We start from the raw sequence: 17,945 nt of genomic DNA on the forward strand, positions 1-17,945 counted from the left end.
CCCCCTCCTGTGGCACACCCACTCCTGCTCACACATATATTGATATATCACAACCACAGACAGTTGTTTTCCTTCATCTGCTCCTACTTGTCAATGGTAGACACAGAACACGAGGATTAAACAGTATAACTCCTACTAAAGGAGACTTACAGATTTGACTCCATTACACCTCCCATTCCATACACTGTAGATGTTGGGAGAAGGATGGCTGCTACACTCATGCATTCTTACAGAAGCTCCTTTTTTCCCATTTTTTTTCTATGGCCCCTCAGGACCCTTTAGCATCTCTACAACGTGACTCCGTCAGCAGCATGGCGAAGGAGCAGTGTTGTCCTAGTTTCTGCAGCATGCACTAGGTGGCAGAGACAAGAGAAATATTGCTCTCAGAACTCCTAGCTCAGCTTCCCTCTCTCTGTCACTGCACAGCTTTACACATTCTTGTCACCTGAGTTTGTGCCATAGCTAAAGTTCTCTCCTGCTGGAGAAGACAGATTTGTATCAGCAGCAGCACAAGCTCAACTGCAGAAGAAAACCATTCCAGCTGGAGGCTTGAACTGTACCAGAGCCCAGCTGTTCTAGTGAAAATAGGAAAAAAATAGCTGTTTTCAAACTTTCCTATAAAAATTTTAGCAGTCTGATTTTGGTCTGTTTTCTTTTCTTACTTCATGATTAGATTTGCAGCTGAAGTTCTTTCTTCTGCAAGATGTGGTGAGTTATACACATCCAGGTGTGCTAAGGCACTGGGCCCTTTTCTGAAAAATGGGCTCTGAAATCTTGGGAGATCTAGATCCAGAGAAATGTGCCAAGCAAGATAAATGATGCTTATAGGATTAGGGGTATTCTAAGCTTATAAAAGGGTTTAGAAAAAAAACATAATTAGGCTTGGCTCAAAGGTGGTAGTGGGGACTGAGGACTACCAACATGCCTTACATTATGCACTTTTCATCTCTGCAGTGGGGAGTGGGAAATGCTCATGCTGCTGCTCAGGGAGCAGCACTTACATCTTGCACAGCACTGCAAGGTAGTGTGTGCCAGCACCCACCTGGGACATGCCTGCAGTGCCAGAAGATAAGGGAAGGACAAGAGATTTCTCCAAACATAAAGCCCCTAAGGAAGTATAACCATGTGACAGGTTTTTCCTTAGAATTTATAGGAAATGCTGGCCTGACTGAGGAATGAAACATGCAGAAGGCAGCTGCAATGTTTCCCAGTATGGATTACAGCACGTAGGTCTTCCATCTCTCTGTCTCTGCCCCCTCATACTTTTGCTCATCTAAAAGAACTCTCAGCATTTATACTTCTCATTTTTTCCAGATGTTTAAGATCTTAATACAAGCATGAAAGAGTAAACTTAATGCCCTGTGACGTATATTAGTAACCTTGCCTTTTTAGCTGATGTCTCTGAGCCACAGAGCAGTGAAAGGAGTGGCTTGCAGTTATCAAAGATCTTCAGAGAATGGAATGAAAACCACTTTGATTTTCAGTCTTTCATACAGACACCAGCATTTCTTCTACTTACCCAGCCTCACATTCTCTGGGCAAAGATCTGTGATGCCTCTTACAGAGGTAAACACAGAATTCAGTCCATTAGAAAAATCCACCTCTTAAGCTGTCTGCCCTCTTCCCAAATTTAGGTTGCATCTGAGCCTGGAAAGGCTCCCAGTATAACAAAATGCTAATGGAAATCTAATTGTTGTAGCCTTGTAATCCTGACCTTTCTAGAGGTTGCAGTGATTCAGAAGGTGTCACAAAGTTTCCCCACAACTCCTTTACATGTCTCCATATTCTGTACAGGTCCCAGATGGTCCTAGGAAACAACTTTCTTTTCCCCCTAATACGGTCAGTTAAGAACTCTTCCCACAGAAAAATTTTATATCCACTCAACAGCGCCCTTATGTGTTTTTTTATCTTGCAAAAAGGGCCAGGGCACAGAAAGGACCTCAATATTTGTGAAATAGTGGAATGAGCAATTCCTTCACTGACTTTTTCATTATTCCCCTTCCATTGTTTCTCTGACTCATGAGCTCTCCCTTTATTTTTCTTTTTGTCTCTCTCTTACCCAGGTCTCTCAAATTCTTTTGCTGCTCCTCTGCATGAGTTACCATCTCTAGAGCTCCATAAATGGTCTTGAAGTGCAATACACATGAAAAAAATTAAGTTCAATTAGATGCTGAGCTATAAAAGGAAATTTGCTTTGACTCTCAACAGTGAACTCCTGCATGGTGCTTACATGTTGCCAAGTCGCAACGAAAACAGCTGAAATCCCTACCTGTAAGATAGTGAAGTTCTCCAGCACACTGTTCATCATGTACTTCTCAGGAAGGTGCTTGAGTTTATGGATGAAGTTGATCATGTATTCGCAGAGAGGGGAGCGGTGGATGCGGTAGGAGTAGTGTCCGTTCTCATAGCGTGCATACTCTGTCTGCAGGGAAAAATGCAAAAGGGGCACGTGGGGCTACGCTGGCACACCAGTGACACTACCACAAAAAGGAACTCAGAACAGAAAAATTACAGTGGCTCTTGAAAATAATTTTATGAGCAGTGACCACAGTACTTTGCACTGACTCAAGGTCAGTCCCCTTGAGTCCTCCAAGTTCTTTAGCTTGGATTTCTTGTTTTCTTTAGAATGGTGGGTTCCAGTTTCTGAGCAGCAAACCCTTAAAGCACTGTGAAAGGTAACTAAGAGGAACAGACCAATTGACACCTACACTGCAGTCTGCATCTCCACTGGAAAAGTACTAGGTGTGAACAAATTGAAAATGTTAATAACTACTGCTTTAGCAAGACCAGGAAGTAATGACAGTAATACTATGCTCAGGATGCTTTATAGTTAAAAAAGACTAAAGCCTTCTGGTTTCTGTGTGAGAGAATATAGAATTTATGCCCACCACTTAGGAAAGAGTCTGGCCAATGATACACAGGGGGATTTTTTTGCTTACATTCACACCTTAGCTCCTGTATATTTTATCTGCCTTTGAAGAGAAACTGAGGCCATTTTCTATGATTTCACAGCAGACTCTTAATGATTTCACAGCCTGTAAACCTCTTTCACCCCAGAAGCTTGGTCTTCTTTCATGTGCACCATGACACCTTCCTTTAGCCCCTCTATCCCTCTGCAAATACTTAACCCAACTTCAGGCATGCCTATCATGTGACTGGGGATGGGTTTTGGGGAAGGTTGCGCCTTGAACTGACTGCTGACATGAGAACAGCTGGTGTTCTGCACATAGATGCTTCTGCATCCTGAGGTTCCTTGAGAAAGAGGGCAGCAAGGGGGCATGTCAAAGCAGCTCTCTTAGCAGCTGAATGTGGCATCAAAAATAATTTCTTCAATGCCAGTTCTATGCATAACTCAGTTATTTGCTGTTGCTCAAGCTGTAAGTGTATAAGCTCTAGGTCTAATAAAACCGTAAGGCTATAGTGTGTAAATTATTACAGTCAAATTAATAGCTATAGTCTATAAATTATCTGTTTAAAAACACTGATGAGAGTGAGGTGTTTCTTATATGTTTTCATATTTCTGGACTACAAAACACATCTATGTTCCCTAGCTTTCCTTTGCTTCCCAAAAACCCCCAGGGAATCAGCAGAGCTAAGAGTCATACGTATTTACATCTCCTCAGAAACTGAGATTTAAGGAAAAAGTAGCAAACGCTAGCAGATCTTCAGTGAAATCCTAAGACAAGCATTTTGGAGGCTGAGTGATCTTCTATATATGGCATCCATCTCCCTGACAAGAAGCATGAGATACATTTTGCCTTGGGATACAAAGGCAGGATGCAAATACTTGAAGAGGGAACCTTGCAATCAGATGTCTATTCCTTACCTCTACTTTCTCTACCACCTGCTTTCCAAAGGAACACACTTTGGTGGAACAGGTAATGACCATGTTTTCTGGGCTCTCATACTGGCTGGAAACACCATAGAAAGATCTGGATTCATCTTCAATATTGGTATTCAAATCAGCCTGCCAAAAAGAAGAGCAAAAAAAATTCAGATTATTATCAATAAATGGTTGTGGCATTTTCTCACCATTACCTTGCATAGCCAGGATAGTAAAGTATTGGGACTGTCCCCAGCTCCTTAAGCACACCAATGTGCATTGAGCAAGCAGGAGAAATCTGAAGAGTACTGAATAAAATCCTATTTCCACTTCAAAAAATGATGTGGGTTTGCATACACATTGGGGAAATCTGGTGGAATATCCTCCTAACATGAAAAACACATGACACGGATTGGAGGCACTCACAAAGCATGTGGAGAGCAGATTTCAGAGTCAAAGCAGTGCAACAGACAGGCTAGACTGGGCTGACTCACCAGGAAGGAAAAAAATGGTAAAGCAACAGCAATAAAGTTTTTCCAGCCCAAGAACATAGGTAAGGGAAAAGAGACAGCAGGGAAAAGGAATGCGTGAGAACACACAAACATCAGGCTCAGGTACTACGAATGTAATGCAACATAAGGAATGTAGGTTATTGATGGATCCAGCCCCGTTGCACCTGAATTCAAACCCATCTCCAGTAGCAGCCACAGTTTTCAAACGTGGGTGCCTAAGGCTGGCCAACCAAAGCCTCCTGTTGGGTCAGAACTCCTAAAAATCCTGGCTGTCTGAAGCTTCCACCAGGGGTCATTCCAACCGCAGTTATGAAACAAGTGGCGGTTCCCTTAAGCTCTAGAGACACCAGGGTGTGTGGGAATGCCCAGCTCAGCTCCCTCCCCTTCAAAGCTGAAAGGGCAGAGCTCCTCTGTGCTCCACAAGCCCATGTGCTAATTCACATCAGTGTAAAAGCAAGGATCAGTTCCCATAGGCTCCTCCAGAGCATTTTATTTTTTGAGCTGAGCTAAGGGAAGAGAATACTGAAGAAAATGTGTTCCCATTACAGTGGACACAGTGTGACTAAGACAGCATTAGATGCCATTCTAGCAGGGTTTTCTTAACCAATGTCAGTGAAGAGTTTTTTATTTGAGATCTAGAGCAGCACTAAGGACAAGCAATGCTGTAGAACTGGACCACCACAATAATGAATGCCCCTCATTCTTTGCCATGCAAAATACCTGTCTCTTAAGTGCCATCAGATAATAAATACTGTTAGCTTAGTTGTCTTAAGGAGCAACTTCACAAAAGGTTTAGGTCAGTCTAGAAAGTGACAGTCAAGTTTTCTCCCCTTCTGTAGACACGTGAGCTTGCTGCTGCCTTTGCAGCATTACAAAAGATACAGGCACAAAGATTGCCTATTTTCATAGCAACACATACTTGGGTTGGCTTGAGTCTTGGGGTCAGGCTGGTCCTGACCCCAAGAGAGAGCAGTCTCGGTCTTCCAGAGCAGTTTGCGCTTCCCCATTCCTGCTGTCCTGACACACATCTCTGTAGCTGTATTACAAGGCTCACTGAGGAATTGCTCAGTTAGTTCTCAGTGGGATCAGTTCCCTGGCCTGATTCAGAAACACCTGCGTGTGTTCAAACAAGGAATGTGTTGGGAGGATGGGCGGCAGCAGGGATAGCAGAAGGCAGGACAGCTTATTCTACTGAATTATTATAGCCACGCTGAAGACCTCGGTATTAAATAACTGTAGTTATGCACCTACTTTCTTTGTACCACAAATGCATCTGTATTAGAGAATAGCAGTATTCCTCCATTCTGGTTTAGGTTTTTACTAAGTTACTGTAATCCTGAACTTTTATACTCTAATACTCACTTCCATGTCAATGCAATCAACTGTGTTGTTTATTTCACCCACACTCCAACTGTCTAAACAAATATTAACTTCTTCCCTTGTCCAGAGAGGAACTAGACTAGGAGTCCTTCACAATATTTTTCTGCTATTTTCCTTGGGAGTGATAAACACAATATATGGACTTGATTCCGCTCTTCCAAAGAAATTCTCCCACTGAGTCAAAAAGAACAAAGGGTCAAGGCTACAGAGGCTTGGTCAGGCCACTGCTACATAAACACAGCAGAGGCTCTCATTGCAGAACCAGACATTTTCAGGGTCTCACAAGTAAAGTTAAGGTTACATTCTCCGAAAGACTCACTGGTAAAATTTAAAAATAAATACACTCAATACGAGGCAAAGCAGAAAGGTGCTAGTTCCACTTCATGAGAAAAGCTTCACTAGCCCTAAGAAGCCACTCTAGGTGCATCCATGGTTTGACAAGCCTCCCATCAGAAGGCCAGACTAGAATTTCACAGCAAATTAACATCTAATTAATCAACATTAATGGCAAAATTATGGTAATACTGTTTGACTTAAGGAGTTGCTACCACTGAAATGATGTACAATCAGGTACCCCTGGAAGCCCCATTGCAGTGGAGCAGTGGGATCATGTTGGAACTCCCTCACATTTACACTGCCCATGTTATTCTAAAGCTTGTCCCATATTATAGGCTAGGATGGTCAGACATGGAGTGATCAGTCACCAGGAGCTGTGTACCCACCTCCTGTTACCTTTGCAGATCTCATAAACATACATACAGGGAATTTCAGCAACTCCAGGGAAGGACATTCACAGTTTGCTGAGGGCTTCAGTTCATGTTTGCAGGAGAATGCAGCTGGAGCACCCCAGACACTGCTGGCCTTACAGTTACAGCTTTTTCACCTATTTACAGCTGCTGGTTCCCACCTTCTCAAGGAAGGCACTGCCCCCGTACCAGAGATTATTTAGCACACACATTTCTGCTCTTGAAATATTTGCAACTTGGTTCGTCCATGTGAACTGAAAATAGCAATGGTGTACATGAATACAAGACCAAGGAACAGCTCAGAAGTAGAACTCCAATCTCTTAGCTTTCCCTGCTGTGGAGATGATTACCTCCTGAAGGGAGACAGGGCAGAAAATTGAGGAAGAACAGTGTAATCTGCCATAGCCAAATTAACTTCTAAATGTCAGCTGGACACTGGGGTAATTCACGAAAGGATGCAGTTGAACTTCTCAGGATTGCATGAGGACAAGACCGTAGTGACCAAAAGAACTACTGCATTTAGCTTAACATCTAAAAACACTACGGCCTTCATGTCTAGATTCCTATGAGCTCCTCACAACACCTAGACCATCAGGACTACATTGCTTCCCTAAAGAAAACCCTGTGTGAAAGCACATCCAGTGCTGGAGTGAGCACCCAAGGTGAGCAGAGACAGGTTTGACTTACTGTGTCCAGTACATTCCACCCTGAAAAGATGCAAGAGAAAAACAGTGAGTATGATTCAAAGGAAATTCATCTTCCCAGAACTCCATCAAGCAGGAGAGCTAGTCTTCACTTTATAGTCTGAGAATGCATAGAATTTTTTGATATGTAACTGGATGTGACTAGAACCCAGGTGACTCAACTCCTCTCTGGCAAATGCCTTAGTATGTCCAACAACAAATGAGAGGGTCTAAAATAAATTCCTTAGCTCAACATAGGCAGCCAAAGGAGACATAGGCAGGATTTGGGAAAGTCTCACTGAGGGGGCTGACCTGCCTGGCCCCTCCAGGCTCCTACTTGCCACAGCTAGAACAGGGTGGGACTGCAGGGGCAGCAATAGCATTCAGGCTGTTGGGTGGTGTCCAGCATTCAAACAGCTGTTCTCAGTCTCTGTTACAGGCAAAGGTAGAAGATCAAATAAACGAGGCATATTACAAGCTAAATCTGAGTTACAAGCAATCAGCTGGACCATACTACTTTATCTGACAAAGTCAGGGCTCTTGCTTTCTGTCCCAGAAGTTCCAGATGCAAAAAACTGAGCACACCCTGGCATTGCAGAAATCTGATGTGTCTGGGATGTGTTCAACTTGCTGTGCAAGCTCAGCACAGATGACACACTTATCCATAGCTTGCCTGATGATTTCCAAACATGCTGAAACTAGTCACTGAGATATCTGTGATATAGCACATCCCAGATATTCACATACTGCATGCACGAGTGGATCTGCCTGCTTGGGGGGGAATCATTGCAATTTCCTCCTTTCCAGAGAAGTAAGCAGAATGTTTAATTACCTACAAGACAAGATTTCTAGAGGGAAGAGAAGGGATTTGTTCTGGAAAGAACATAGTAGCCTTCCACAAGTTAATATGCTCCTTTCTCCCCTCCATCTCTGGAAAAGATTCTTTGAAAATTCCTCAGCAATTCAATCTTTCAACCTGCCTTTTGCTGCTACTAATCTGTTGAACACTGTGGGGGACAACTTTGGTGGAAGAAGTGCCAATGGCAGAGTCCCCTTACATAAGGCAGCAACTGGAGGTGGTGCTGGTGATGGCAGGTGAAATAATGTGTGTAAAAATCATAAAATTCCCTGTTTCTAGCTGCTGTCTTGTTTGTTGCCTGAGGAGTATCAGAATGGACATGGAAACCAAATTGCCATTTCTTGCTCTCCAGGCAGTTCCATGACAGAAAGCATCCAGTGGGCAAGGCAGGGTGCTGAGGGCAATTTGCACTGCTGCTGTTTTGACTGGATTTGCTTGTGACAGGAGACAAGCCAGGTACAAGACAGCAGTTTCTAGCCCACCCCTTCAGCACCCTCCCACAAAAGTAAATTCCACTTAGCTTAAAGAAGCGCTCGGATGCTCAGAAGATCACTTGCCTATCAGCAAGAAGAAATTACTACATACATTCTTCACAGGCAGGACAAGAAATTCCCCTGATTCGTGTCTGTGCAGATAGTTGCTCTGTATAAAGTACTACCTGTCCTGAATTCCTAATTTGTCATTTTCCTTCTGTCTTCCATGCAGAGTCTCACAACTTCTGAAAGCTCCAAGATGCAAGTGCACCATTTCTACTAACGTGCAAAGTCCTGAGAACGCCTCTTCCCCAAACTATTAATAACGATCCATAGAGGAGGAGTTCACGGGGAGAAGCAAGGAACAGGTGGCAGAGATAATATTAGCCTGGAAAAGAGCAGGGCTGCCACTGTCCATGTGTTGGGATGCTGATGTCTCACATTCATTGTCGTGTGCTAGAATGCACTTGGAGCACAGAGAAATGTCACACAGATGTCAAACATAACTTGCCAACCCAAGTCCAAAAATCAGTGCATTGTACCAAATTCCCAAAGCCAAAATCAAGGAAGAATTGCAAACACTGCAACACTCCTTATGTTTCAAACTCATCAACTTTTAGCGATTCTATAGATCATTTAAAGCACCTTTAAACAAATGTGAACATGTCTTTCTCAGTCATAGTAGATCCTCAGTGCTACCACTGAGGTCACGAAACCTTAACCCTGGTGTTTAGAATTCGGCCTCTGGTGCACAACAGATCATCTGGTATATTCAATGGTTACTGTAGCAATGGTAGGTTCATGCCTTGGGTTCTTCGAACCTAAAACTGCAGATACACAACCCCAACTTACTCATTCCTTAGTTTGTTTAAAGTCTTTGTCACCTGCAACCACAGCTTCAACTCAGAACCTCTGAAAAATCAATCATGTCTTCATGTCTCAGAGCATCCCTTCAAGTATTTAATTCTACTCACCATTTTATCCTAAAATGATGCTATAAATTCAACAGTGTAGTAATTGCTTTATCCAATACCTCTTTGAACATCAACAGCATATTTGTATAGTTGTCCAGAGCTATTAGGCAGCAAAATGAAAAAGCACCCTAGCACATATTGCTACAAAAGTACGAAAATGCAGAGGGATATAAAAATTTCTGCTGAAATCTAGTTTTCTTCCTTTTTTTGTTTTTAATCATATTGCCTTATTTGTGAAAAGTGTTTGTTTATTTATTTGCTTCTAAAAAGTCTTAGAAGCTTCTATTTAACAAATGACTTGACTTGTAAACTTTGCCTATTTCTAAGTGACAAGCTGTTATGGTGCCACCAATGAAACCTGATGTTAACTCCAGATGAGATTCAACAATTCAAGGGTACCAAAAAAAGTATCAGACAGTCAAAATATTAAACCAGGCCCAGAAATATTTCTGTCCTTACAAGTATAGAGTTGCAGAGCCCCACAACATTGTGCACACATTGGAGTAAAGCTGTTTCAAATCCTATGCCACATCTCTTTGACCAAGCCAAATTCCAGTGAGCTGCTACCCTCTGAACACCTCATGTGGGAACAGAAAAAACCCAACTTGATGACATGCCACCATCTAAATCTTTGAAAACCCTGACAGAGGTTGGTCTGACATGGTACATAGGGCACATTTATACTTCTGATAGTAAAAACCAAGTTATCACAATCAACAAACTGAGCCACAAAAGCAGAAAAGCACACTGTCAATTTTGATAAATAAAATCACAGTTGCAGCAGATCATAGCAGATCACAATTTCATGATTTCTCTCTCTTCAAGTCAAGGAGTTCAAAGTATTTCATTCTCTCTGCGTAACATCTCCCTCTAAGCACTTCCTTTTGGTTCTTGAAACTTCCAAAGCACAAAAGGCAATCAATACCTTTCAAAACACCCCGTCAAAGGATAAACTTCTCAGCAGGGTGCTATTTTCTCTCCCAGCCAGAACAGAGCTGATCTTCCACCTTTTGTTTTGAGCATCCCAGGCAGGCTTTGTTGTACTTTGCCAGGAGCTAATCCCACAAAGAGCTCAGCTCAGTAGCAGAGACCGCAGGTAATAAAATTACGTGTCCCCAGAAATCATCAGCAACCAACACTCTAGGCATAGGTGCTTGAGAAGAAGTCTCCCAACCAACATTCTCCAACTCATTTCTGGAAAGGCTAGGCTTGGGACAGCTGGGAAGTTGCATCTCAAGGCACTTAACTCTTCCTTCTGAAGAACCAGTCAGGAGGCTTTCCAGTGCCACTTTGTAGAAGGGGAATGAGATATAAAAGCTCATTTTTCATCATCTCACTCTGACTTGAGGTTGAATGATGTGGCAAACTCAAGGTGAAAGGCTCCAAATCCCATTACACATTCCCTCAGCCATCTACTGTACAACTGCCCTGAGCTACTATTATTTTTAATTTCATAATTCTTATGATAATATCGATCACCAAAGCTATTTTGTTTGTACCTTGAAGCACAATGGCATGGTTTTTTGCAAATTTCAGTTAAATCACAAAAATCCAAATTGAGTGAGTAAGCTTTTGGCAGGCTGATTTCTACCAATTTACCAGAAGTCATTTCAGTAATATATTATCAGCATTATCCAATTTCATGATATTTTTCTCTTATCTTTTTCTCTGCCAGCAGTAAGTATGCATCTGTAAATTATTAGTACTTGGATAACACAAAGTGCAGTTACAGAGACAGGAGAAGAGATGGAAAAGTATTGCTTCTGGCTGAGGAGTTACACAACACTGAGAGAAGTGAATGCATAAGAGTATGCAGAGAATAATTTCCTCCGAATTCTTCACTTATACATGAATAAAAATTCTAGAGGGTCCAAGTCACCATTAGCAAATCTACAGACAGTATCAAGAACAACTCTACAGATGGACAACGTCAAAGATACTTCTTGCTGCAGGCCAGAAAGGGTGCCTTGTGGGGTCAAGGAAAGATCTTGTGGGGTCAAGAAAAGTGACAGTTGTGGCTGTCTTAAATTGCCTACATGGGTAAAAATTTGCTGGGAGGCAGCAGTTTTCTAACAGCCAGGGAGGTCACAGCTTTAAAAGTGGCAACCTTCATAGCAAATGGGTACCCTAAAAAGGGCCCTTCTCTTACCCAGAATTTGACAAGGAAGAAGGCATTAGCTGGCCCCCTTTCAAAGAGCTCCTTCAGGCCCCCTTTCTTCTCAGGGAACTTGTCATAGATCTGCCGGATATCCACTGCCTCGAGGTAGGGGTCATTGTAGCTGGGGCTTGACTGCCCAATGTGCACAAACAGGTGTTTGTTATACTGCAGAAAGAGGAAAAACATGGAATTAGAAAATTGTTCAGCACCATTCAGTACAAAATGAACATCCACTGTCCTTCACAGAAGACTGCTGGAAGTCAATGAAGATTTGATAGAGTTTTCTAAAAGAGCAGAAGAAATCAATAGAAATATCTCTGCTAATACCAGCTCATGCTGTTCTTTCCCTCCTATCAATACATTCATGCGTCTTCCTTCTCTGAAACACTGTTGTTGGGTTTTTTCTTCCTATTTTCACTCCTAAATCATTGCCTTGTGCTGCTGCCATATAGTCTGCAAAAACCTGAGACACAAGAGTGTTACCTGTGACAGGTCACTCAGTCAAACATCGATGCTCCTGACCTATGAAAAGCCTGAAATCCCAGAGCAGATAAATCACAGGCAAATAACACTGTCTTTTCTGAACTCTCCTATCTCAGCCCATCACCAGAGCACATCTCAAGATGCAGAATGAAAAAGTTTAGTGAGAGAGGCAAATCTTACTACTTCCATTTCGCTGTGGAAACACCTTGATGCAAATTCATCACAGTTGCCACGGATTTTAAGTTCTCAGCACACCAGAGAAACACATGGCTTTATGTGAGCCTAACAACTTCTGATTTTGGGTTCTATATTGGAACCTATCTTACAAGGCTGGACAGGACAGAAAGAACAGCTTGGCAGGGGCTTATGACCTCAGTGTCTTGGGCTCTGGTGCATGAATGCCCATGACCCTGGACAAGGAAGCCAGAAGCACAGTGCACAGACCTGGTTCTATCACTACTTATGCACTAAGAAGAGGATATCTGGTGTTTCCCAAAGATGCCTTTCTATTCTCTGAAGAGCAATGAAGCGAGTATTTCCATACACACAGAGTAGCAAAACACATCCATGATGAACAAGAGCTGTCCAAAGATGCAAAATTAATGAGGGGTGGAAGCAAGGTGTGTTTCTTACTGTGTCTTGGTCTTGTTGTTGTTCCAAGAATGCAGAGAACTCTAACATCCAAAGTTTGGAGCTAGCAACCCTTCGTCCTTGCCAAGCTGGTGCTGACGGGGAAGGTGAGAGGCCAGTAGGAGATTCAAACCCTAAGCACACAGGATTTATATAATGATACTTTAGAAAAAAATGGCAATGGCTGTCCAGTAGAACACCTACTGTCAAAGCTGACTCATAGTTTCCTTATGGCTTCATTCATCATGCAAAAATATCATTCACAAACTCCTCAGTCTACTTGTGCTCTAAATGGCTTGCCAGTCACCCTCTGCTAAGACAGCACTGCCAGGGGTCATGATGTAAAAGACAAACTACCCGGGTCTGACACCGGAGAAAACATATTCAGCAACTTTAGGAGGATTTAGACAGAGCCCTTAAGGAGCAGTGAAATAAACTGTTTAGTATCAGAACGAGGTGTCACCATTAATCTCTCAAAATGGGGAAGCTGAGAAGGAAAAGACTTTTGTTATTACACTTAAAGAGAAATTAGGAACACAGTCACGTTATGACAAAGAACAGTGTTCTAGAGCATGAAGCATGGTGGAGGACCAGTAGATATGCAAACTTTTATTCTCTGCTGAGCCAAGAAGAAAAAAACCCCAACACAACCAATATAAAACAGGAAGAAAACAAAATTTACAAGCTTCAGCTCTCTCAGTAAAAGGTACTAAGAGGAAATCACATAAAAATTAGTTTTGGCTCTTTGAAATGTTTCAATAGCTTTTGGGGTTTTTTTAATTAACTTTCAAGATTTTTAGAGTGCATGCTGTTTTTGAAGTTGGAATACAATTTCAAAGGAAGGAAGTACATTTCCTTACCTACCTGGTATTGAAAGCGGAGGCTGTACAGCATAAGGTTGTTGAGAAAATGGTTTCACACTACAGAAGTACACAAAGAGAGGTGGTTAATAAAAACACTACCAAAGAAAAAAAATATTCTTCACTGACTGTTTGCACAGTTGAGATCAAGTATTTCTCCTCAGGGAGAAAGTGGCCTAAGTGTCTTTTGGAAATTATATTTCTGTGTGGGCAAGAGAAAGGTCATGGGCAAACACTCAGAAAGCAGTAAGGGGCCAGGACTGGACAGATAAAGATTTCTCTGCAGGTGTTCAGCAGGCCCTCCCTCCAGATTTGTTTTTCTGAGACCCCTATCAGCCTCTTTATACACTGGTGCCCATTTATTTATCCTTTCCTTTCAACTACAAGTAGTTTTATATCTATGCAAGTGGATATAGGTCTGGATGCCTCTCAGACTTTCAGACTTAAATTCAATACCCACAAGTAAACATAGCTTTCAGGAGAGCTCAGCTCCATTTTAACACTACTGCAAGAAAAATGAAGGCCTGAGCATTTCAGAGATCTTGTAATAGCTGATGGTGTTCCTCAGGCAGCAGAGAAAGCAGCAGAAGCACCTGCTTTGGATGCTCACATGAAGGAATACTTACTCCTGGGAAGATCCAGCTTGGCCTGGCAATGGTCCTTGCCAAAACTGCAAGAGAACAATACATAGGCAGAAGTCACCACTCTTAGGAGTGAGATGGAAAGGAAGGCTTGCTCTTTTCTGAGGAAACAAACTGCAAGCTCACAGACATTTAAAAATGTGAGTGAGCTCTGTCTTCTTTCTGCATTCCTGCATTCATCCATGTGGAGATGCTGACTGCTCTTTTTTTTTTTCATTCTACACACTACTACTAATGATATGCAAAAAACTGATCTGAAAGTGATCTTTAATGTTAAAAATTATGCATGCATCTTGTGCCTCTGTCTCCAAAACTTTTGTGATGCTCACCCTCTTGGAAGGACCATTTTCCCCAGGAAAGTTCCACAGGAGTTATTTTGGCAGAAATCAATGCTGAGCAAATGCTCACTAGGCCCAGCTCAGAGGTACAAGGATGCTGACAGACCCTTCTCTATTAAGGATTTTATGTAAGGGCCATCTGATCGAAGTGCTCAGAAAAAGACTGGGAAATATAAACTTGAGAAAGGGCCAGGATGGCCCAAACAGATTTATTCCAAAAAGATGCTGGACTAAGAAAGTGATATGAAAATCCAAAGGAACTGATTGTTCTCTCCCTTATACCTAAAAAAAATATGTACAGTGAAACTCTATTGTTTTGCATCAGTGTGAACAAAGAATTGGACTAAACTGTTGAGGCCACATGACAGATTTATTCTACAGAGACAATGCCTTTTGGCCCATTCTGTCTCAGTTCTCAGGATTTTCCTGAGCAGGTCCCAAAATCCTTTCAAACAGTCAAGTGTCTTCTCAAAACTCCACCAAGACATTGATCCACTCACCCCAGAAACAGCAGGGTAGGCTGGTCGTGGGAGACCAGGCAAGGCCATTTTACTATGGAAGGCAGTTGCAGAGATAATCTGGGCAGATGACATTGTAGCCATACTCTGCATGGCTTTATCTTTAGCTGCCTGATCCTATGAGCAAGAATAGAAACAGAAAAAACAGGATTATTATAATGATTAACTAGTTGCCAGCTCTAATGGTCTATGACCAGAATTCTCATCAGCTTCTCTGTCAGGAACAAGCATCTCTGAAATTCTGGGCAGTAAACTCACCAATAACTGTCCCAAGAACTCTTTAAAGCTGTAAGGCTGTGACTCATTACTATAGCTTCAGATGTGAATAATCATGCTTTCTGAAATGCTGGTTTAAAGACTACTAAGCATTTTTCCTTTCTGTCTGAGGGCTTTCAACCACACAGCTGAAAATTTTGTTGTGGAAGGTACACCCCTAGCTGACGCTTGTGTTCTAATAATTGGTAAAAATATTCAATGGGAAAGATTCTTGATTACAAAAAAAAAAAACAAAAAAAAAAAAACCAACCTGTGAGGCAAAGGTCACAAAAAGAGATCATCATCATCACTGCAGAAACGACTACCTTAATTTGGGACTGCATTAGTCTCAGGTAGAGTTTATTATTTCATCCCTATCTTCAGGGAAATTTGAAACCTTCATAATCTCCAGGGCACATATGCAGGGACATTCCTTTTTGTATTTTAACAGGACTGTAGATTTACACACATTCTTACAGGCAATGACAGTGCCACCACTAGTGGGTCTGAGTTATGTATAGAACCAACAGCATTATTCTTTTTTTTTTTTTTTCAAGGAATAAATAGGCAAACAGAAGCACTTATATTCTGCCTTTCCTCCTACATCCCCTAGAATTAATCTTCATCCTTCAAACATTCCACATTTATCTGTGGTATTATAATTACCACGGAAAACTCACAGATTAATTCATAGCTTGAAGAAACTGCTGGAAGAGGTACAGCAGCCCTTGCTTTTTTGTTCAGGAATTCTCACTTCCCACGTGCATTCACTGAACTGCACTAAGTTCTCACCCTTGGGCCTCCATTATTTCTAACCCCTCCAACCTATCTAAGGTTGTCTTAAGTTCAAAGCTCAAATATCCTAATGTGTCTAACCAAAAAAAAAAAAAAAAAAAAAAAAAAAAAAAAAAAAAAAAAAAAAAAAAAAAAAATGTGGAGGAGGCATCCTCTTCAAAAATCTCCATAATAAACGTTAATGTTCAAGTGGAATGATCACTAGAAATGGGCAAAACTTACACCTCTTCTTTTTTTGAGCATCTGTGACTTCTGTTAGTACCATCCAAGTGAATGGGAGGGAAACATTTTTGAAGCTGAGAAAGTTCCTAATATTCTCCAAAGCCATGGGAAACATTTTCAGAATCCAGTTTAAATTATGCCTTAGGGAATAGTTGAAGGATTATCTACATTTTTTAAGGAAAACTATTATTTTCTGTTTTTTTCTTAATATATATATAAGGACTATTTCCCATATGCCATTGCAGAAAAGGATTTACTTCCTTCCCCTTATTTTCTCACTGGAAAAATTGCATTTGCCTACCTCAGTTTATAGGGAAGATGCTTTTACTTGTGGAGGTATTAAAAGTTAAAAGAAAATGTAAAATAATTAGGGAAGGAGAGTATTTTACCTATTAACCTTTGCTGTGTTTTTGTTTTGTTTAAATGCTTGACAAACTGCTGGGAAGAGCATGTTTTTAGAAAAGACATCTTTCTGTTTCAGTTCTATACTAATTTTAAGTGTTTCCCAGTATAAAAAGAAAAAGAAATGGAAAAAAAGGAGCAATAAAAACTTTGAGCAAACATTTGCAATGTTTGTATTTTCTTTTATTATTTTTAAAACACATAATAATGATGATGATGATGATGATATCATCATATCACCATGATTTCCCACTTTTTTCCTTAATGCAGATGATATCTATTAGCCACCCAAGGCATGGAAAAACTACTGGCTTTTGGGAACAGAGTATTCTTCAAGTTTTACCCTATTTCCCCGCTGTATCTTTTACAGACACAGTGGACATTTTAAAAACACTCCAGTTTGTGTGGAGGTGGAATTATTGCAGTTACTACTCTGAAAAGTCATCATGTAGCTGCTCTGATCGCTTGGATATAAACACAAAACCGTGCACTTGCTATGGAAAATGAGCAGTGATCGGAGAGCACACAGCTGTCAGCAGGACCCTGGAGGAAGGGCAGCAGCTTCTGTGATTTCATTTCCTTGCTCTATGGAAATGGCCAGCGAAAGCAAAGAAGTAAATGAGTTGAATCAGTGCTCCCGACCTGCCACTGCAGGCAGAAAGGAACAGCCTGGTCCGGGGGAAGGGCTCTCTGCAGGCAGCAGGGCAGAGCTCACAGCATGGCCTGGGTGGTGTAAAGGGACAGCAGCCAATGGCTCCGTGGAGCTCCCCGAGACACCTTCGCTCCCTGAGAACAAAACTGGCCAGCTCCTGTGAGCTAAGTGGAAACAGGCTCGGCTGACTGGCTTTTCAATCATGCCCAGCCCCAGAGCTGTGACACACAAGGAACAGAATCAAGGTTACAGATGTAAGCAGCACTAAGGCTTTTAACACCCTGGGCAGTTGTTGTTTCCTGCTCGCTCTAACTTGCCTCTCCAGCAGGCCACCACCTGAATTCACCACTTAACAGCACCACAGGTTTCAAGCTGAGGCAGCCCTACCTGGGTGCACTGAATTAGACAGTTGTAATTTGTGCCTCCTTCTCTTTATCAGAGCAGCTGGTAACACAACAGGCTAATAAAAGACACAGCACAGCTTTCTAAAATGGGGCTGGGATGTGGAGGGGTGCTGTGATGGCTTAGAGACAATCACTGC

General features: G+C 41.8%; 1 protein-coding gene across 3 annotated transcripts in view; it reads right to left on the minus strand.

Annotated features, from left to right (window-relative positions):
* Positions 1 to 17,945, minus strand: part of TEAD4 (TEA domain transcription factor 4) — a 51,135-nt gene that overhangs the window by 590 nt on the left and 32,600 nt on the right. For all 3 annotated transcript variants that reach the window (XM_059838319.1, XM_059838322.1, XM_059838321.1), the window contains 7 exons: positions 15,061 to 15,195; positions 14,208 to 14,251; positions 13,586 to 13,641; positions 12,725 to 12,855; positions 11,600 to 11,773; positions 3,827 to 3,967; positions 2,270 to 2,422 (listed from right to left, as the gene is read on the minus strand). In XM_059838319.1, the coding sequence (XP_059694302.1) occupies positions 2,270 to 2,422; positions 3,827 to 3,967; positions 11,600 to 11,773; positions 12,725 to 12,855; positions 13,586 to 13,641; positions 14,208 to 14,251; positions 15,061 to 15,195 (834 nt within the window). The remainder of the gene's footprint in view (positions 1 to 2,269; positions 2,423 to 3,826; positions 3,968 to 11,599; positions 11,774 to 12,724; positions 12,856 to 13,585; positions 13,642 to 14,207; positions 14,252 to 15,060; positions 15,196 to 17,945) is intronic.

Source organism: Haemorhous mexicanus, chromosome 2 (genome assembly GCF_027477595.1).
Source record: "Haemorhous mexicanus isolate bHaeMex1 chromosome 2, bHaeMex1.pri, whole genome shotgun sequence".
Classification (NCBI taxonomy): domain Eukaryota; kingdom Metazoa; phylum Chordata; class Aves; order Passeriformes; family Fringillidae; genus Haemorhous; species Haemorhous mexicanus.